At 39.9% G+C, this 21,259-nt stretch overlaps 3 protein-coding genes across 4 annotated transcripts; 2 read left to right on the top strand and 1 right to left on the bottom strand.

Moving 5' to 3' along the window:
• Window positions 1-4,168: 4,168 nt before the first annotated feature.
• On the top strand, window positions 4,169-7,341 carry LOC103969718 (cyclin-D2-1). 2 transcript variants are annotated; one of them, XM_009383356.3, is made up of 6 exons: window positions 4,169-4,631; window positions 4,755-4,841; window positions 5,681-5,776; window positions 5,847-6,048; window positions 6,173-6,261; window positions 6,349-7,341. In XM_009383356.3, exons 1-6 carry the CDS (start codon window positions 4,380-4,382, stop codon window positions 6,523-6,525), a joined length of 903 nt encoding a protein of 300 aa, XP_009381631.2. In that variant the 5' UTR covers window positions 4,169-4,379; the 3' UTR covers window positions 6,526-7,341. The 2 variants fall into 2 exon arrangements, with proteins under 2 accessions (XP_009381631.2, XP_009381630.2); XM_009383355.3 differs by having other exon boundaries at window positions 4,171-4,631; window positions 6,131-6,261.
• A 3,244-nt stretch (window positions 7,342-10,585) lies between these two features.
• On the top strand, window positions 10,586-12,233 carry LOC103969719 (xyloglucan O-acetyltransferase 3). The gene is made up of 3 exons (XM_009383357.3): window positions 10,586-10,921; window positions 11,005-11,291; window positions 11,356-12,233. The coding sequence occupies exons 1-3, from the start codon at window positions 10,678-10,680 to the stop codon at window positions 12,124-12,126; spliced, it is 1,302 nt and encodes a 433-aa protein (XP_009381632.2). The 5' UTR covers window positions 10,586-10,677; the 3' UTR covers window positions 12,127-12,233.
• A 353-nt stretch (window positions 12,234-12,586) lies between these two features.
• LOC135594733 (probable serine/threonine-protein kinase PBL28) lies at window positions 12,587-15,702 on the bottom strand. Its single transcript, XM_065085217.1, has 8 exons — window positions 15,492-15,702; window positions 15,024-15,132; window positions 14,750-14,934; window positions 14,178-14,376; window positions 13,929-14,092; window positions 13,725-13,829; window positions 13,029-13,151; window positions 12,587-12,953 (listed from the first exon to the last, which is right to left on the bottom strand). Exons 2-8 carry the CDS (start codon window positions 15,091-15,093, stop codon window positions 12,750-12,752), a joined length of 1,050 nt encoding a protein of 349 aa, XP_064941289.1. The 5' UTR covers window positions 15,094-15,132; window positions 15,492-15,702; the 3' UTR covers window positions 12,587-12,749.
• Window positions 15,703-21,259: the final 5,557 nt, after the last annotated feature.

Consider the following 21,259-nt stretch of genomic DNA (forward strand, 5'->3'; position numbering starts at 1 on the left):
GCAATGCTATGAGAGGAAAAGAGAGGAAGAATAGTGGATAAGAAAATTAATATTTGATAGAAAAGTCAGTGCACATTTATAAGTCCATCAGAATCTACTTTTTAGATATAGTGATATTGATGTTAAAAACAACTTCTTATTGTTCAAAACTTATCTAAAACATGCTTATATGTCTCTTATTAGTTCGATTTTCTAGTAGCAATCCGGTGGAGAGAGAACAACAAATCAAGAACAGGAGGAGGATGAGAACGGCCATCAGAATCCTTTATGTCCATCCCATTGCTGCTTGGTTTATAGCCGCAAAATTGTTGGGCTTAAATAGGAATCTTGGAATCCTATAAATCGAAGCATCCCCAATGGTATATAACAGGAGATATGTAAAATTAAAGATTTTATATGCATTAGTTTTAGCAGAGACGAAAGGTCAGAAGAAGAAGAAGAAGAAGAAGAGCAGGGGAGGGTGGCATCTCCTGACTCGAATCACCAAAGAATTCCTACAGTTTGGGGAATGGTCGTAGAAAGATTATATATAAATATATGAAATCTCCGCATTGGATGCTTCAAAGATCCGCCCACTTGGATGTTTGGATACCTGAAAGAAAGCTCACACGACGCTACTCATCATTACTTGTATGGCTTTTGTGTAGTGGCCTCGTGCAATCAATGTATCTGCATCACCAGGGTCCATCCAAAGCTTTTACTTTCGAGCACGAGAGCATGCAGGCGAGCACCACCACCACCTCGCTCAACTACCCTGCGACATGGAGTTCTTTCAGCAACCTTTTAAGGCAAGAATGGAATCGTCAACATTGTCTCAGCTGCTAAGAAAAAAATGATCCTTTTTTCCCTTCGGTTAATGATTAAACTCACTCTGGGGGATCCATGGCAGCGGTTCTGATGATGACATGAGTTGGTAACCATGAAGGAGGTGAGAGTAGTGCCTAACACTCTCAACTTGCAAGTCTTCGCTGTCATGATCATTCTTTTGCTTCCGGATGCTGTTCTGATCAGTCGTAGACATACCATATATATACATATATATAGACAATCCATTAATCCAAAGAATCAGGAGAACCGAGGCTTCGGCAATAAGAGAAGGGCAGCAGCAAGCAGCTGCCTGCCGGAAAACAAGCAGCATCGTATAAGATAGCTCGACAGACAGTCGGGCTTCTGTACTTGGAAGAAAGCCACTTATAAGACCAGAGCATCATGCTCTCCGACTCGCTTATCACAAACTGTAGAGATGTCAAAACTGGTTCTTCCTCCTCCAGAATGAAACTACTAACTTAATAAACTATTCCTCCTCAAGAATTATGCACGAAAGCTACTTCATACCTAATCTCGGAGCTCCATGTCTAGCTAGCATTAAGAGTGTCCGGAAATAGAAGGCGAGAGAGGCCAACAAGCAATCCACCAAACCCACAGCCGATCTCAGCAAACCTAACTTCGTAGAGTAGGGATAGAAATCAAACTCGAGCAGGAGTTATAGGGATTGGAAAGTGGGAGTCGCCGAGAGAGACTGCTGTGCGCTCGTGCTCGAGAGAAGCGTTTCCTGGGAAGGCTCGTGCAATGTCAGTACTCGATAATGTGGACACTCCCAGAACAATGCTCAAGCTGTGGTTTGGTTCCTGGTAGGGAGCGCCTACCAACATTTCAACAAGCGCCTCACTGGCATTCGAGCTACTCCTCGAGAATGAGCAGCTCATCAGTGACCTGACAGAAGTCGGCAAAGCGGTCTCGAGTGATTTCATTTTGCAGGCACATCAACCGTGTCATGTGTGGAAGATGAATTAAGAGCATGAACAATTGCATGAAACAATAAAAGAGCCCCATAAACTGAGTTATGCAGATCTTTATAGCACGAGAATAAAGAGATCATAGTAAATCAGAAAGAGTTATTAGGCACAAGGAAGGGCTTGACAAAGCATTTGGATCTCGAGTGTTGAGGCATCATCACCAACTCTGTGTTGTTCCTCATCGGATGAAGCTTTTGTGAACCACTCTATATTTTTACTTTGCAAGGTGACAACAGAGCCCGGACATTTATTCTTCTCATGCACCGACTCCCATGCCTTCCCTGCAGACCTGTGGCACAAGCTCCCAACCCTCGAGCCATACCATAATGTCCCCAGATTTGTCAGTTTGACCGAGGGTCAACACTGCATTCCAACAACACCCATCGCATTTACCTGCTGCTGGAATCTTCCTGCTGCCCACCATGGCCGGTGGTGAATGGCTAGTTGGCTGGCTGGCTACAGGCAAAAAGTTTTCACCCGACTCAGCACCACAAGAGATGGTAATGGAGGAAATAGAGACTCGAGTTCACATGGCTCTTGCGCAGGTTTTCTTCCCCCCACTTGATCTATTATTATATCTGCTGGGGAAGAAGACAGAGGAGGCAAACGGATTAAGAGTTACTGACTCCACCGTAAGTGTTGATTTGGGCAGAGTGCAAACAGTGTGATGCCGGACACCACTTTGACTGCACTTTGACTGGGCTTCGTCCTCTGATTGGCCGGGAATTTGATGGTTCTCTGTTAACATTTTGGTGGCATTTGAACGACGACGACCGTCTGATATCATCATCATAAGTAGAGATTAGCGAACATGTTATGATTGAACTGATTTAGTATTAAATTACAGCCCTTTTGGTTTAATCGAACTTTCTTTTTTTAATAGGGTTATGATATATTTTTATTTTTATTTTTATTTATTTAAATTTTAGTTAGAATATCTTTGAATAGACTTGTAGTGTTTTTGTCACCAAATTAAAACATTATAACCCTAATAAAAAAATATTATAACTCAATTTCAGACAATTAAAATTTTCCTTATCAATAAATAACTATGGGAGTATTATAAAGTTATTAGAATGAGAATTTGAATCATTTTGGATGAAATTTATGATGGTTTAGTCCTAATTTCAAACAAACCATAATAACAATTCTATTATTTTTTTTTTTTGTTCACTTTCTCTTAACTTTAGGTTCAAATATTTTAAAAATCTTACAATGTTTGCAATCATTTATTAGGAAGGAATGATAATGAGACATTATTATTCCATCACAATACATTCCAATGGAGTTATAGGGTTTTTGTTTTAGTAATGAAAATTAAGGTAACAATGTTCAAATATATTATAAACCATAATTATTCAAGCCCAAAATTTTATTTTGACAGAAAACTAAGTGTTTAGGATATTTTGGTTTTCTTATAAATGGAATTAGCTCTCTTTATGAAATATAGAAATGAAAAGTACCATAGGGTGACCAAAAAAAAAAAAATTCATCTTAAGATTATTTTAATCTTTGCCTATATTTATGTCAAGTACACTATTATTAGATTAATATTTTGATACTAAAATATATAAAATGTAATATTCTGACTTTACCACTTATATACATAATCTAAAAACTTACTTTCATATAATTTTTTACTATAAATTATTAACTACTGCTAAAGGCATACTTATTGCATAAGATTTTCGTCAATGTGAATTCTAGAGATAATCAATATATATATATATATATATATATATATATATAGTCTTACTCTTAAATATTTAAAAAGATTATTTTCGTAACTCGAATCTTCGTTATCTAGATTACAAAAGATATTTAGAACAGTAGAGCATTAGAAAGTCACATAACTTGTAGTTAGGATAATTTATAGTTTTTTTCTTCAATCTTATTTTTGATAAGATATCTAGAACATTGTACAATTAATCTAAAACACTATATAGATATTAAAAGATATTATAATTGATATGATCTTCTCTCTCTTATGATACTGTTTGTTATATACAGGGTATTAGAAGATCATATTTGTAAGGGTGATTCATAGTGTTTTGTACAAGTTATTAGGTTGATTTATAATCTTTTTTGTGAGGTGTCCAAAACACTATATAGCTTTTGAAAAATATTATAATTGACACCAATGTCTATCTCTTATGATATTGTTTGTCGTATAATATTAGAAGACTATATTTCATAGCTTCTTCGTTGTGTTAGTTGAGATTAGGTTTTATAATATTCAATAAGATATCATAAATATCGTATATATATATATATATATATATATATATATATATTCTTTTACTTGCATACTCGCCTTATCATAAAATATATACATCGAAGAACAAAACCTCTTATCATTCTTTACTCCCTCTCTCTCTCTCTCTCTCTCTCTCTCTCTCTCTCTCCACTGCCATATTCTCTTCTCCTCCCCTTCCGGCCTTCCCCATCCCGCTTCCTCGCTCTGACTCGCTCTATCCCAGTCTCTTTTTCTCTATCTCTCTCTCTCTCTCTCTACGTTTTCCTCTATCTCTCTGTGTGGGGGCTTTTGGTGTTCCGCGACGATGGGAAAGCAATGAGGAGACCATGCCGTTCACGCCATCAGACCACGCCTCCTGCGGCGACCTTTTGTGCAGGGAAGACGCTAGTGTACTCGCCGGAGACTCGCCGGGCGGCGCCGTGGGTCTGGTCGAGTTCCCCGATGAATCGGACGAATCCATCGCCGGGCTCATAGAGGCGGAGACGGACTACTCGCCCGGGTTCGACTACCCGGACCGGTTCCGGTCCAAATCGCTCGACTCGGCGGCGCGCCAGGAGGCCGTCGCCTGGATCCTCAAGGTCCCCCGCCGGCGCATGCTATCTCGATTCTGTAGTGATTTGCTATCTCGAGCCGGATCCCCTTACCGTCGTCTGGCGGAAGTTTGAAGTGCTCTATTGTTATTTCTTTTCCCTTCTTTTCAGGTGCATGTGTACTACGGTTTCCGTCCATTGACGGCGTATCTTGCCGTTAACTACTTGGATCGCTTCCTCTCTTCTCACCGCTTACCGGTTTGTTCATTCCCAATGTTCTTCTCTTCTCTTCTCGTAATTACATTATAGTTTTATGTTAATTCTTAAAAGGAATGAGTTTGAGATTTCCCGTGACTCGAGGAATGACAAATAACCAACGCTAAAATCTTTATACATCTTTGGTTGTTTTGCAGTATCATCTTAAGGAAACTAAGTTTGGCCACATAAGGGAGTTCGATGAGAAAGTATGTTCCTATGGATTATGGATAGAAGGGTGGTTGTAGATTCATTAATATTAGTAAAACTTTTGGAGCCATATTGAAAAATAATTTTTTTTGTTTGTGCATAGAGGAAAAAAAAAATACTATTAGTTTTTCTTTGTAGAGGCAAGAGTTGAAAATGTTCTCCGATTTGGCACATGAGTAAATATGAGAGTGCAAGCCTTGGCCTTGCGGCGAGGTTGCTCACCCTGTTGCCCTGATCGCCCTTTCCTTTATGCTTTCGACTTGGATTCCTAAATTTTATGCTTCCTTCTATGTACTATTAAGACCCCTATGGAAAGGAAAGTGATCATTTACACTAGGTTAGAGGGGTTGGTTTACCTAACATTTCTGGTCAGTCCAGAAAAATTAGGAAAAGAACAGGATTGGATGATGGAGAATAAATACTAGTCTTCTCATCCACAAAGTTAGCATTCACATGTACTTTTTTAATTGCTAACTTGGGGGTGACAATGATCCTAGCTGCATCTGCAAACATAAAAATAGAACAAAATTCAGCACAGTCTTATTAGTTGTATCATGGAACCTTTTCCATTATTATTATTTTTTGTTTTAAGAAGATAGGTTATCTCATACATGTTTGATCTGCCCATGCAGCAAAATGAATGGGCATTGCAACTTCTGTCGGTGGCATGCCTCTCCCTGGCTGCAAAATTGGAGGAGACCCTGCTCCCATCCCTATTAGACTTGCAGGTAAAAGAAACCTGAACACATTTTATTTGGTCAACTGTATTAGCTAATCTTCATTTTTTGATTTGCTTAGGTTGAGGGTGCAAAGTTCATTTTCGAACCTCGCACAATTCTCAGAATGGAGCTTCTTGTGCTCAATGCATTGAACTGGAGACTGCGATCTGTGACACCCTTCACTTTCATTAAATTCTTTGTTCACAAGATCGACCCTGCAGGAAAGTATGCAAGATCTTTGGTTTCACGGGTCACCGAAATTACATTGGCAACAACGAAAGGTTACGTAATTATGATTGTCATTACAATATGAATAATTAAGAACTGCATTCTCGATTTAAGCTGAAACATCTGGTGTAACAGACATAAAGTTCCTAAGTCACCGCCCATCATCACTTGCTGCAGCTTCCATTATTTGTGCGACCGATGAGGTTAAGGATCTAACATTTGTTAATCCTGGAATTGCAGCATCGTGGTGCACCGGATTAATAGAGGTGAGAAATATTCAGTCTCGAAGTAGCTAAAACTGTGCAGCTTTGATAGAAAAAAAGTATACTAGGCTGCATTTTTCTTTTTCATAGGAAGGGATTGCCGATTGCTATCAATCGCTGAAGCAAGTAATTGTCGATATCACGAGGAGAGAGCCTCCAATGATTCTTCCGCAACTCAGAGTTACCACCCCAATGAACATGGGGCCAAGTGTATCATCCTCTTCTTCCCCACCCAATAAAAGAAGGAAGCTGAACAACAATTGCTGATGGGTGGATAATGACAAGGAGAGTTTACAGGAAACCTGATAAGTTTTTTTTTTTTTTTTTTTTTTTTCTATTCTAGGAAGTGGGCTTCGTAAAATCAGCTGCATATTTCTACAGTGCGTAGGCAATTTCTTTTTTTTTTTTTTTTGGATTTGCAGATTCCTCATTATTTTTCAGAGGAGTCTGGGGATCTTAGTGAAGCAATTAGGATTCTGGTTTATGATTGTGTGTCTAACGAGGAAGTAAGCCGGGTGGATGATTATTATTTTTGGTTCTTTTTTTTTTGAAGTTCTTTCATTTGTGGATCTTTGCTATCTTTATAGGCTATGATAGCAAAGTGTTGCAGATTCTCGAGGGAGGGGGATCTGCCATTATTTTCTGGTGGTGAGAGTGGAGGGACATGATCTTGTTTGTGGAGGGTGTGGGGGCTGTAAGAATCACAGGCAGCACTCATTGCTGGATGAAAGAGATATCAACTGATCGGGTGTTTCTACAGCCGAGGGTGAGAATGAGATGGCAGTCAAAGATGCGGGTAACCAGTACTACATGTGAGCAAGGATAGATTCCAAATGGCAGTTTGCTCCACATCTGTTGTCGGTGGGGCCGATGTCCTCCTCAGTCAGCCACATCAGTATGTATTATGGAGATTGGTTTTCTTTGTTTGTGTGATTGATTGTTAAGGATCTTTAATGTATTGTTTAGACAATGCATGTCAACCTGGAGAGGATGTGTATTCATCTGGCTTCAGGCTGCACCCTCGAATGATGTATTTTGAAGGTTGTGTTATTCCAAATCAATAAAAGAAAATTGATACATCTATGCATTTGGAAAAGCTACTCTACAGTTCCATGTTCCTAACTCTGCAACTGGAAATGCCCAAATCAGAGCAATTAATTTTTGAATGAGAACATATCTGCTTTCATGCCTTTTTTGTTAGCATCGGTTGCTACCTTTTGCAGATATGAATCAAATCTTTTGTTGGATAATGCATTAAGATATATGAGCAGAATCAGTCTTTTCTGGCATCAGTGATTCTATAAAATGGTGAAGGTGAGTTAAGTGACATCAACATCTCGTTCCATCCATATGATATATATATATATATAGTACTCGTAGGAAATGTGGCAGTCATTCTATAAAATTAGGAGAATTGAGTAGTGAGATGTTTCAGCAGTACAGGAGCCCACTTGTTGATGGAGTGGTGATTGCCAGATTCTTGCACTGTAGGCTAATGTCCTTGCAGCATCGTTTTGTAGGAGAGGCAGAGTGGAAAAGCACACAAAAGTATGGCTCACGAGCCATACAACCAGACGTTCCCAAGAGCACTTTAAAGCGCAGAGAGAGAGAGAGAGAGAGAGCGAGAGCAGCTTTACTCCCTTTCCTGCTGTTTCCTGCTTTGGCCTTGCCTGAAGAGACTCATCTTCCGTGAGCAGGATACATGGCCAGAGAGAGAGAGAGAGAGAGAGAGAGAATAATGGAATGGGAATGGGGGACATGGCATCAGATTGGGATGGAATACATCCAAACAATACAGCTCAATGAGTGCGGTACGGAGCAAAGGCATCTCATCTGGCCTCCCGCCCGCGCCTCCTCCTTCTGCTGCTGCTAACGAACTCATGGTCTTGGCCATGGCCGATGCTGCAATTTCGAGTTGGGACCATGGCTGTTGTTGCTGGCGGCCAACCTGCAATCTTTGGCATGGCTCACATTGTCACGTTCATTAGACAGACAGAGAGAGAGAGAGAGAGAGAGAGAGCGCGCATCAGTTCTGGTACCTCTGGTTCAGATAATAATTTGGGGAAGAAGAAGCTTTTGCTTCTGGTTTCTGTAGATTATACTGTAGAAAGCAGCAATTTTGAGAAGTTCAAATACAGTGAGATTGTTAAGAACGTGACAAACGAATCTACATGATAGCCATAATCGGCATTTACCTGACAAGGGAAGGGAAGGGAAGGGAAGGGATCAAAAAGATATATTCTTTCAGATACAACGTAAGTAAGCATATGGTTAAGATTTTTTTTAATTGTTTTATAAAACAAATTATCATGCTAGTTTCGATCATCACTGCAATATAATGCATCAAGTCAACTCAGTCCACTAATTAGTTATTAGTTAAAATTAAGTGGGGCTAATTACATATTATCCCCACTAATTAGTTATTTTTAGTATTTCGATTTTTGTCCTTTCAAAAGTTACATCGTAACGAAAATAAAACATTTAACTCATTATTTCAATAAAATCTCTTAATTTTTAATATTATAATATTATATTTTAAACTCTGTGTAGAGATTTCAATATTTTACTATCGTTATTATAGGAATTCCAATATAACTTTTAAAAGAGCAAGGATCGAAATACTAAAAATAACTAATAATAAAAAGATAATATATAATTAACCTAAATTAAATCAAACTATCACATAATTCTACGAAGAAGTTTTATTTTACTATTTTAATTGATCAAACAATCTTGAATTATTATAAAATTTTATAAAAAAAAAACTTAAATATACATTACTTTTTAGCTTAAAATAAAATCATTTGAAGGTTGATGTACCTCAATCTTAAAAATAAAAAAAATATGAGCATATCATTTATCATATTTATAAAATATAGACATCATAAAATCATATCACTAAATGAGGATAATTTCTATTTTTATTGGTATGTTAATTATGGTTTAATAGACAAGTGTCTTTTGTAATGCTTTGATATAGATAACATGTTTTTTATTAGAAAAACAAAAAAGAACCATCTGACATATACCTCTGTATTCCTAATATATCTATTAAAGGAGAACAAGGAATAATGTCCTTCTATCTAATACTAAGCTGTTCATCTTTTTTCGAATATTTATCTCAAAGGCCTAATCATCTAATGGGGCTAAGGCTTCTTCTCAATCATTATTATTATTATTATTATTATATATATTTTATTTATTTATAATACTCGATTAGTTTCATATCAAAAATAAATAAAATTATGATTGATACATAAGAATATATTATTATCGATTCCAATTTAAATATTTTGATGAGCCCAAATCACTATCAAATAAGACAGATTGTGTCATTATTAACGATCTTTCTTCTCCAACAACAAAGCAAATAAGAGGAAAATGGAAAGCCTAAATTTTGTCTCCAAACACTTTCCTCAAGACAAGCACGAACGTGTAAACTGGAGTTAGAAGTCACAGCCGAGGAGGACTTGAACGGTGTTTCGTTGTGTTCATGTCATTAATGGTGTTGCTCGATACATTTGTTAGGTAAACTAATGCACCCACACCCAACCGTGTGATCCGTTGACCAATGAAAAGTTGGGTACTTCTTCCGCTGATACTTTCTGCTACACCTCTACCGATGGTTACGGCCGATGCAGCAAACTAAACTGTGCTTAGCATTTTGGGACGTGGCTTTTCTATCCAGGTTATCGACTGTTGGAATTCCTGGATGGATTGGATTGGATTGATTATATCGTTCTTGCTTGGCATTATCCTCCTCAGATGTGCTGTGTCTTTGGTTAAAGATTAAAGATACCATGGTGACCAATCTCAAATAAACTACAGCTCTTGGATGCATATAGTGACATCAACGATTGCGCTTTGAAAGATGTTGCCTCCGTTGAAAGGAGATTAATATTTTGCCAAGTTAACCGGAAAAGATGTTGCCTCCGTTGAAAGGAGGCTGGCTGCAAAGAGAAGCTTCTTCTTTGAAGGTAATAATGAATATGGATGGACACACTATGTAATAACAACAATGTTCAGCAATGGTGACAACTGCAAAGACAAGTTTTATGGGAGCTCTGTGGTAGGTGTCGAGGTTGAGTCCATAACAACAATGTTCGGCAATGGTGTGGTGTCTCTTCCCAGTTTTGATTTGGTAGTGAAACCAAGGTTGATGATGAAGGCAACTCCGCCACCAGTTCTACCTACCTACCATGAGAAGCAAACCAAGTTTCCATACAACCCAAGGTCACTTGTCCTCTGCAATTTCCTCATCAGTTGAGCTAACGAGGGAAGAAGCAGGTTGAGAGTGGTTGTGCCCACCCTTCTGAATACTCCACATACCTTGGGCTCCCATGCCATGTCCATTAAGATGGTTCCTCCTGCTCTCTCTCTCTCTCCCTCCCTCCATGCCAATGCTCCACTGCAGCAAGCATGGAGTGGAGTGTGATCCAGAGGAAGGTCGGCCCTCTGCTGTGGCTACTGGTCATCTCCACCATCCTTGCCCTCTTCATCATGCATTCATCCTCCACTTTCAGCATCAGTATCAAAGCTGTTCTCACCCAAAGCCCTCTCGTCACCACCAGTGATGTCTCAAACCAAAGCCCTTCTCTCCCTGCTAACACCAGCGGTGTGACGCCAGTGCACAACAGTTCTTCCTCCCCACAACTCTCCGCTGGTAACTTCACTGCACCACATTTCTTCCACTGCTCGGCAGCGTCGATGCATTATGATGGTAACTTCCTTCTTCCGTCGGTGCAGATGGCAACGAAGAGCAATGCGACACATCGAAGGGCAAGTGGGTGAAAGAAGCAGGAGCATCGATCTACACCAACCTGACATGCCCGACGTACCCTGATATCAATAACTGCGGCAAGTATGGCAAGGATCAGAGCTATTTGTATTGGCGATGGCAACCGGATAGTTGCGACATACCGAGGTTTGAGCCCGAGACGTTCTTGAACATAGTTAGAGGGAAGAAGATGGCCTTCATCGGAGACTCCCTGGCCCGGAATCAGATCGATTCTTTGCTATGTCTCCTGTCTCAGGTGATATCTTATGCCTTCATTGCTGGTGCTACGACTACAACATGATGTGCTACTTGTGGTGCAGGCAGAGACTCCAAGGGAAGTTTCCAGGGATTCAATTGGGAAATACGTGACATGGTACTTCCCACCGCATGATTTCACCCTCATGGTCATGTGGACAGAGTATTTCGTAGAAGCGAGACCGACAATCATAAATGGAACAGCTTCAAACTCATTTGAGATTCACCTGGACAAGGTGAGCACCAATTGGGCAGAGAAGCTTCCTGGTGTAGATTATGCCGTCCTCTCCGGTGGCAACTGGTTCTTCAGAGGGATCCATTTGTATGAAGAGGGAAAGATGATCGGTTGCGTCAACTGCAGGGGGCAAAACCTGACAGAGTTCGACGTCACTGTGACCATCAGAAGGGCGCTCAGAACAGCCCTGCAGTACATAAGTTCATGCAAGGATTGTGAAGGGCTTGTCACCTTCTTGAGGACCTTCACATCGTCACACTTTGAGAATGGCTCTTGGCTCACCGGAGGATACTGCAATAGGACTCGGCCATTGAATGAGACTCGGATACTCCTGGATGATGTCGCCTGGGAGATAAGAAAGATTCAGTTGGAAGAGATCGAGAGAGTAAGACGACAAGAGAGCGGAGGGAAGATGAGGTTTGGGGTATTGGATGTCACCAAAGCTATGATGCTGAGGGCTGACGCGCATCCTGGGGATCACTGGACCAAGAAATCGAAGGCGAGTGTCAATGACTGCTTGCACTGGTGCTTGCCTGGGCCTATCGATATGTGGAGCGATCTACTGCTTGCGACTCTCGAGAAAAATTTTCTACCTTCTTAGTCGACTATTTTGTACATTTTTTATCATTCATAGTCAGTAAATTCCTTAACATTTTGTTGGTTCTTGAATAAACCATGCGGATGTGTTCTTGAATCCCATCCCATTCATACGTCTCTTATTTAAGAGTTTGAAACAAAGATTTCTGTCTCTCTAGGAATCCCATTCGTGGCGAAGAGTTTGTGTTTGGGGGTGAAATGATCATCCCGGAAGTCCAGGCTATGCAGGTCAAGAAAAAGTCACAGGTGAGGAGTCAAAACATGGATGGAAACTATAGTTTTCCTCGAATCTAATTCTGAGAGAATTAATCATGACTAAGACATCAGATTTAGGAATGCCAACTTCAAGGCTGTATTTTTTGTGGATGGAGATCGTGCTAAGTTTCCATCATTCTGTCTCGACCCAAAACCTTTACTCACAGAACAAGAAGAAGTTATCAAGGAAAACATTCACAAGAAAGAAATGGATTCCGAAACACAACACTCCTATTATTCACACTGTGTCTTGAATTGTTTGCAGTATCTCGAATGACATTAAAAAAAAAATGGCAAAAGAAATCTTCAATCGGATGCTTAACATACAAAAACCTGTTCCTACGAATCTGAGTTGTTCACAACATGGTTTGTTTATACTCTCGTATTGGCGCATATGATGAGTTGCAGCTCCTTCACACACTCTGCCATGGATGGCCTCCCGCTGCTTTCCATGCGAACACAGCGTGCGGCGAGGCTTACAAACATGGAGATGGAGTCCATGGTATATGAGCTTTTAGCCATGTCAGGATCAACCACTTTTCGCAATTTCTTTCGATCATTTAATAGATGTCGAACCTAGAACATGTAAGCCTTCATGAGCTTACTGCATTTACCCGTAGGTTATCTATCCTACAATTCAAAGTCCTGTACCTGTAACAGAAGATTTTGTTCACAAGGACCCCGGTTGAGTTCTACTGCTGTCCGACCGGTCAACAGTTCAAGCAGGACGACGCCATAGGCGTAGACATCACTCTGTAAGGTGAGCTTTCCTGTCTGTAAAAATCGAGGAAATCTTATTAGAAGTCGAAGCTTTCTGTAGGTGTTGCAGAGTTAGTTATAAGAAAGAAAGCACTGTATAACTAAATATACAGAAGGATTAGTTAAGCATTTTTTTTGGTCTACTGTGGAATCAAACTTGAACATGTTTCAAGTTGGAAAGTATTCAAAGAAAAAAAAAAAACTTGAACATGTTTCTTCTTTGAAATTTGACTCTCTTCGGGGAAGAGTGCTGAACATAAACTGCCTTCCGGACATCCAACCTTCACTTAGGCATTCATGCCATTGTATCCGAATTTAGAACATTAAACAACATCGATCGTCTTCATTTGTTTTCGAAAGGATTAGCCACTTTCATGACACTAAAGTGTGAGATGATTGCCTGCCTTTCGAAATACCGATTATAAAACTGGGCCGCGGAAAACTCAATTCTGATACATCAATCTATTTTAATTGGAAGAAAGCATGAAGCAGGGTAGTTCAGAAACTGTAGTAAGAGACTGCAGCAGAGCTTAGAAACTAGTTATGAATCATAATTCACTAAGAAATCAAGAGGAAGTGGATGCATACCAATGCATACTCAGGATCAAAGTAGCCAAAAGTACCTAGGAGCTTTGTGGTTGCATATATATCCTCACCGTTCGGCATTAGCTTAGCAAGTCCAAAGTCAGAAATCTGAGGAGTCGAGCAATCATCACAGTCATGCCATGCAACACTGTAGCACCACAAGTTGCATCAGATTCGTAATTCGTGGATACTTAATCTCTTCATTACCTTGGCCTCAAAGTATTCATTCAAGAGAATGTTGGAAGATTTGAAGTCTCTATGCACAACAGGAATACCAGCAGCAGAACTGGAATGAAGATAAGCCAAAGCCCTCGCTGCTCCGAGTGCTGCCTTCAGCCTCAAAGCCCAGTCCATCTTTGTTTCCCTAATTCCTTATGAATGGACGGGAGAAATTTGATTAAGAATGATGTTTATACAGAACAGATTAAGATGATACTGCAACTTAATGGAACCAACCATTCAAATAATCTTGAAGGTTTCCATTCGGCATGTACTCGTAGACGAGAAACCTATCCTTCCCGTCAGCACAATATCCGATCAGTGTTACCAAATTTGGATGTTCCAGTCTGCTCAAGATGTCTACTTCTACTCGGAACTCGCGTTCACCGTCAGTTTGTTTATAAGGAGGTAAATCCATCTTCTTGATCGCAACAACCTATAAATCGTTCGATACATGTCAGTATGAGAAAGCATCAAAGCAGGTGTGTGCCGACTCGCCAACAGTCTGCACAAAATCCACTTCTCTTTGTTACTTCACTGTCTCGGAAAACTCAGAACAAAATTATCGAGAACCAAAATGATCACATTCGACAAATAGAAAACGAATATATAAACTTGTCGATTTTGAGGTGGTGATGCATGGAATCAAAGTGGAAATCGGTTAATTTCTCCATGACAAACATGAAACAGTTCCAAGTGAGTGAAATGACGGTGTAAACAGGGGAAAATGATGTGTGTCGTTCCTACTGGCATAGGAATCTGAAAATGATGCCTAATCTTCCATGAAAACAATGGCGATACTCACGAACCTCTCCATTCCTGAGAATTCCCTTGTACACCCGGCCAAATCCTCCTTTTCCGAGCAGGTTCTCTTCGTTAAATGAAGATGTTGCCTCCTCCATTTCCCTGAGAGTGAAAACAGATGAGCAATTGCGCCTTCCGAAAGAGGGTTTTTGTCCTTTAAGTTGCCAATAATCAACAGGCTCATATATCCCTGTCAAGAAATCAAGAGATGAAGAGATTCGTTTCGAGAAGAACCATCCTTCTTAAAAATCAACAAGAAAAATGAATGAGATCACGTACAAGGGTCCATATGATCGTGGGATTTGCTTCTTCGTCTCTTGTTCCATGCTGAAACAATGTTGAAAGGCATATCGACCCCTCAAAAAAGCTGAATCAAATTGCAGAATTCCTGATTTCAAGAAAAGAATTAGCCCACCGTCAGCTAAAAAACCAATATAGTAAGTATCATATATACAGGACTCGAGTATCAAAACCGCAAACATATTAGGGACGTCAAAAACAGTGCAAAAAACACTTCAAAAATCAGAAGATGAGAAGATGCTACCCGGGAGAATGATAAAACGATCTTGGAACAAGAATGACTTGCACAAGGAGAAATCCAACTAAATCATAAAAGGAAAACAAGAAAGTAAGCAACGTAACATTCATCTCGCGGGAACAACAACATGGAAGTTGCCCTTATTCCCGGCAAAGAACCCGAGACCAAAGCTCAAAGCAGTCAAATCGACCGTGGCAATGCCCACGCACCTCAGGTGGGAAACGCAGAGAGGCATCGGCTTTGGCAGGGGAAGGCTGCTGCAATTCCCTGAGGGGGGCCTGAAGGAGAAGGGAGATAGATAAGGGAGAAGGCTGATGCAGAGCGAGACTGGGAAGAAAGGGACGGGGCAGACCCAGGAGGATTCGCTTGGGAGTTACGAATGAAAGGCAAGTGAGGGTGGGAGAGCAAACAACCACCGAGTCACAGTTCCGGCAAAAAGGAGTAAAGAGAAGAGAAGGGAAAGGATAGCAAGGAAAGCAAAGAGTACGTGCAGGATAAGCAAAGTAAAAGGCAGCAGTGGTGTCGAAAGAGAAGGACGTTAGTTTACACAAGAGAGGTGGCGGGAAGAGAGGACAAGGAAAGGAGGGGGATCTGACCGTTACACACGGTTTGGAGCACCGGGTGGTGAGAACTGGTGAGAGGAAGCTTTCATTCACTCGCCTATCCTGATGTCATCATCTGTTGTTTATTAATAAGTATTGTTAATTCTGATTAGAATTGATTTTAGGAAGGTGATGTGATCTATTGCTGATTCTTGTACTCGATTCAGACTATAATAATAATAATAATAATAATAATAATAATAATAATAATTAATAGAATCTATTTGAATAAGGATAAACCCCTAATGCATTCAGAGATATTATTTACCATATCAGAGTTGCCACCCACTATACATAAAGCTAACTTGGCCCCATTTATGTACTGGATGTGTATGGAAAACAAATCCTTTTTTACTTATCTTTGCTTTTTGTTCCCCAAAGATAAGACTATCATCATCATCTTCATCATGCATTGGTTCCCCTGCAATCTTCATAGCTGATGGAATGAAATAGGTTCGTTGCCACCTGCTACAATCATGTGTTTCATCATCGATTGATATCTATAATTAGATGTGTCCACGTTCCTGCTTCTATCACAAGTGTGTTTTTGTGTTTTGCCCACCGATTTGTTTAACGAGTTCGTATGATTTCTCTTGGGAGGGATGAATGACTTTGTATCCACTGGTCAATAGCCGTAGTTTCTGTCGAGACATCCGAGAAGGCGAAGAGGATGATGATTCAACCAATTAATTCAGTGTTGTGCCCTCCTCCTCGATTGCTCCAAAAGTCTCTCCTTTGGTTTTTACTCTTCCTCTCGTTCTGACACAAATTCGTATGTACAAACGCGGCGAATCCGTTGTTGCATATGTAAAGCAACGTCGGTATGCATATATGATTCTTGTCTTCCCAGTGTCTGTCTGAAATGGATAATACTCCGGAGTCGATTGGAGAACGCTGGTCATCGATGTGCTCGTGATGCATATACAATGCAAGTTCATGATTTGTCGACCCACCAAGTTCATGATTGGAAAATGGTTGTTTTGTGAATGATGGATCATATTATTGATGGTTCTGGTTTGCGGCAAAGCACCCAACTCAGGTAAATGTGCATTCTTGCATGCTTGTGCTTCTCAACTCAGATTCCTTTATTGACATTAAGGTGCATCAAAGACTCTAAGCTGACAATCTCCAATCGAGGAGGGCATTATTCATTGATTTACTTTCGCAAAAAGAAAAATCTGCTGCTGCTTGTTTCTCCGCATAAACAGCATTACTGGGTTTCAGAAACACAAGAATTAACAGATAGTAACTTTCTGCTCGACTGCCATATGGTTGTCAAGATTTGGAAGCAAATTATTGGGTTCCAAATCGCAAGATAAGAAAGATTTTGGTAATTGGAAGTAGAGGGGTGCTGCTTTTGTTCTTTAATTCCCCCTATTTCTCTATTGAATAATGGGAATCCATTCGATCGGTGGGGAATGCACATGAGAGCCATCTTCTCGTGGCTATTTTTCTTAATCATAGCAGCTAAATTGGTCTGCAAAAACATGTTGCTTACCGTGCCATTAAGCATTTCTGTTTTGTTTTATGTGTTGTTGAATGACTTCATAATTCTTCTTCTTCTTCTTCTTCTTCTTCTTCTTCTTCTTCTTTGCTTGTATTTGTAAAAATGAATCCATATAATTATATGTACAGAGGATTATTATTATTATTATTATTATTATTATTATTATTATTATTTCTCTACCAAAACCAAACTTTGAAGCAATAAAATAGTTGTGATTCTTGACTGTGTTGTGTTTACAGTGAGTGAGCCATATGACTTCAACATTCAACGCTGGGAAAATAGTTTATTGTTGGAACTGCATGCATGCAAGGTTAGCAGCAACACACATTGATCGGTACATGGATAGATAGGTATGTGGTGGAGCTTCCAAACCCTCTCCCTTCCTTTGTTCTTCTCACCCAACACTTTCACTTTGGGGAAATGCCTCCTATACCTGTTAGACAACAGCCAAGAAACATATAAGGAGTCTCCAAGCATGCTTCTCATTATTGGACGGTGGGTGGGTATAGTGTTGATTGTCTCGTTTCTTCCTTTACTCCAAAGAGAAGCATGGAATAGCAGGTCAGGTTGCCATTGCCAAAGTAGCATCATTGCGAGTTATTGGTTGCTATAAATCTGAGCTTTTTCTTAGGGACCAGCAAAGTTAGGTTTACTGGAACCTTTAATATTTGTTAGAGGCTAAATCTAAATATGAAGCCTTATATGTTATCATTAATTATAAACCAAAATGATTAGATAGCATGTATATTTTACCTTTATGTAAAAATGAATTGAACCTGATGTTTATTATTTTGCCTTTCGTATATACATACTAACTAAGAGGCTTCTCTTTCTCTTTGTTTTCTTCTCCTTGTTTGACTCAAAACTCATACTCTCTGATCCATGAAGAAAAGGCAAAGTTGACAGGAAGATATTGATGATTCCCACATTTCTCTCTCTCTCTCTCTCTCTCTATAAATCTGTCTGTGAAAAGTCAATTCCATTAGCTGGAATATCACAGAGTAATTGAAATCATTCTCATTCTCATTTCAAGAAATAATTCAATGCATAACACAACCAAAAGAACTCTAGTATGAAGTATCTTCATGCCCACGCATGGACCATGAAAAAAACTAAAAATCATCATCTATATGTACTAAAATTGATGATTCCTTGATTTCCATACGAACGTATATAAAGGAACAGAGACACATAGAAACAAAGAAAAGCTTTTAAATTTCTGCATACGAATCCCTAAGAAAGATTGGTATATCCATCTTCTACACAGATCTGGCACCAACTCTAATGCTAAGTTCTCAGCAGAAAAATGTATGTTAAAGAGAGAAAAAGAATGACCTCAAAGAAGACATTAGACCTTCTCTCTCTCTCTCTCTTACACAGATCTATAGAGAGAGAGAGAGAGAGGGTAGAGAAAAAAAATCAAGACCTCTTCCAGAATTGTATGCACATAATCTGCTTTATATCATGAAACAAAAAGTCAACAACTATCTTAGGCACATTAAGTAAACTCAATATGACAGGATTTAAAGGGAAAGAATTAAGGAAGCATTTGATCTTAAGATCGTACAATATGAAGCAGCTAATCATCCACAACTAATCAATCAATTAAGCTGAAAACTCCATGAATCAAAAACCGCTGTAATTGGAACATGTATTATATTCCCTTAACTCCAATACTATTACAGCCCACATCACCATCCATTTATATGCATATAGCTCATGGCAGGTACAACTTGGAAAGAGCTCTCAGGACATGCACTTGCAGCCTCAGCAGGAATATATAGTCGGCGGTGCGCAGGAAGAGCTGCTCCGGCTGCAACCGCCTTCCGCCGGGCACAAGCCTCTGCAGCGTCCTCACCTTCCTCTCCACCGCCGCCGCCGCCGCACGCGAAGGCCGCCTCCCTTTCCCTCGGCGGCTCATGCCACAGATCCCATGGCGTGTGGATCTGTTCAACCTATGGAATCCAGCCTGTCTCCACCTTGCCTCCTCTAGCCATGCCTTTCCCATAGGAAAGAAGATGAACGAGAGCAATGTGGCTTGAAGAAAAGAGAGGCCGAATGAGACTATAAATGAAGCGTGAAGGGAGGTAGATATATAGATAAGACTTGACACAGAGAGAGAGAGAGAGAGAGAGAGAGAGAGGAAAGGAAGTGATGCTGCTAAAAGCCATGTTAGAGAGAGAGAGAGAGAGAGAGAGAGGAAAGGAAGTGATGCTGCTAAAAGCCATGTTAGATAGCGGGGGCGAAAATTCCAAAGCATGGCGGCATTTTGTCGTTTAGCTGGACGTGGGCTCATGACAGAGGCCGCGGCATTTCCGGGGCACGTGTCTGACAGCTCTGGCACGTGGGCCGGAGAGTGTGACGTGTTGTTCTGCTGACAACTGTGCCGAGGATTTGAATGCAGCCGCTCCACGTCATTTGTGCCCGGGTTTTACTGCGTGTATGCATGCATGCGTGCCACATTGTACTACACGAAGACCTGCAACTTGTAGTTTAGAAACAACATCGCTTAAATAGAATTCAAAATTTATCTTATTAAGATATTTTGATCATCATAATAAAAATACTATAAATTTTATGTAAAAATATTATAAATAATTCAAATGAACTTCTAACTTCTGTCAAACCAACTATAAGCCTAAAACTATGATATCATAATGATCTTATACGAGTAATGATTGCCGGACTATTCTGATTTGCCTGCAACTGCAACATGCGATGGTGACGATACATTTCTATGTAGTTCCATTCCTTAGAAGACAGTGCATTGTCATCTCTAATTTGAGGATACAATGGACATTATATTGTTGCTTTCTATGTGAGAGCGAGCATATAATATTTAGAAACACAGATGAAAAAACTTGTTACTGGCCGTAAAAATAATTGAAATTTACCATTCTATGCAACTTGATGGAGAGCAGATTCAAGAAATAAGTAGCTTCAGAGATAGGATAAGAAAATATGTGGCACAAGTCAGATCGAGTGTGTTTCGCTGATCACAAACAAGCAAACAAACAAAATGAGAGATAGGCAAAGCAAATGGGAGAAATAGTTTATGTTTTTTCTTGCAACTTTCAGATATCGTCGTGTTAATAATATAGGCTTTCTGGGATTGCACATAATAAAATTCTGCGAACAAAATCCACATAACATCTATGTTACTACTACATATAGATGACCAGTTAGTCAACGGTTGACTCCGAGTCAGGTTGCTGCACTGGGGAGAATTATGAATAAGACACAACAACTGTTGACTTATATCCACTGCTAAGGGGGGTTGAAACATGAACTATAGAGACTAGATTCTTCCATCGATTTCTGTGAACAGGCAACCAGCTCAGTTTAAGTAAGCATAATCCCCAAATCCCTATCAAATAGCTAAATATTCTGTTGTAAGTAGTAGTATGTCTTATAGTCAACCATCCATACTATATATATATATATATATCCCCCAACAATGAATGCTATCTATGTAAGAGAAGCAACTTGGATATTGTCCGAGTAGAGAGAAGGTGAGGGACTGGTAGCGATAGCCTTGTTAATTCGACCAACCCAACACACATAAATAATACCATGCAAACTGCTGATGAGCCATTAAATTGACCTCCGACTTAGATGTTGATGATTGTAATCGATGTGGAGGAGGGAATGATGAGCACTCGGTGTGGAGTCGAGTAGGTAGAGGCAGTGCAGTGGGAAAGGGGGACCATCGGTGAGGAACATGGCCAGCTTAATCCAAGAGGAAGTGCATTAGCAAGTGAACAAAGCGGCTTCTTGTCGATGCATGGCCTTTCTTTTGCCTTAGCTGTTGCGTTAGGTGTTAGAACGGGACTGTTGCACATGGAAGCACATGATGTACTACTAATTG

This window comes from Musa acuminata, chromosome BXJ1-10 (assembly GCF_036884655.1).
Source record: "Musa acuminata AAA Group cultivar baxijiao chromosome BXJ1-10, Cavendish_Baxijiao_AAA, whole genome shotgun sequence".
Classification (NCBI taxonomy): Eukaryota; Viridiplantae; Streptophyta; class Magnoliopsida; order Zingiberales; family Musaceae; genus Musa; species Musa acuminata.

What these genes read in the sequence shown, in the direction of transcription:
- LOC103969719 (XM_009383357.3), top strand. Translation starts at nt 10,678, where the DNA reads ATGGAGTGGAGTGTGATCCAGAGGAAGGTCGGCCCTCTGCTGTGGCTA. An exon ending in CTCCCCACAACTCTCCGCTG is followed by an intron (nt 10,922 to 11,004) that starts GTAACTTCACTG and finishes CCGTCGGTGCAG; the next exon opens with ATGGCAACGAAGAGCAATGC. An exon ending in TGCTATGTCTCCTGTCTCAG is followed by an intron (nt 11,292 to 11,355) that starts GTGATATCTTAT and finishes CTTGTGGTGCAG; the next exon opens with GCAGAGACTCCAAGGGAAGT.
- LOC135594733 (XM_065085217.1), bottom strand. Translation starts at nt 15,093, where the DNA reads ATGCCTTTCAACATTGTTTCAGCATGGAACAAGAGACGAAGAAGCAAA. An exon ending in CCTTCAAGATTATTTGAATG is followed by an intron (nt 14,093 to 14,177) that starts GTTGGTTCCATT and finishes TCCATTCATAAG; the next exon opens with GAATTAGGGAAACAAAGATG. An exon ending in ATGAATACTTTGAGGCCAAG is followed by an intron (nt 13,830 to 13,928) that starts GTAATGAAGAGA and finishes TCGACTCCTCAG; the next exon opens with ATTTCTGACTTTGGACTTGC.
- LOC103969718 (XM_009383355.3), top strand. Translation starts at nt 4,380, where the DNA reads ATGCCGTTCACGCCATCAGACCACGCCTCCTGCGGCGACCTTTTGTGC. An exon ending in TCTCTTCTCACCGCTTACCG is followed by an intron (nt 4,842 to 5,680) that starts GTTTGTTCATTC and finishes CTGCCCATGCAG; the next exon opens with CAAAATGAATGGGCATTGCA. An exon ending in CATCCCTATTAGACTTGCAG is followed by an intron (nt 5,777 to 5,846) that starts GTAAAAGAAACC and finishes TGATTTGCTTAG; the next exon opens with GTTGAGGGTGCAAAGTTCAT.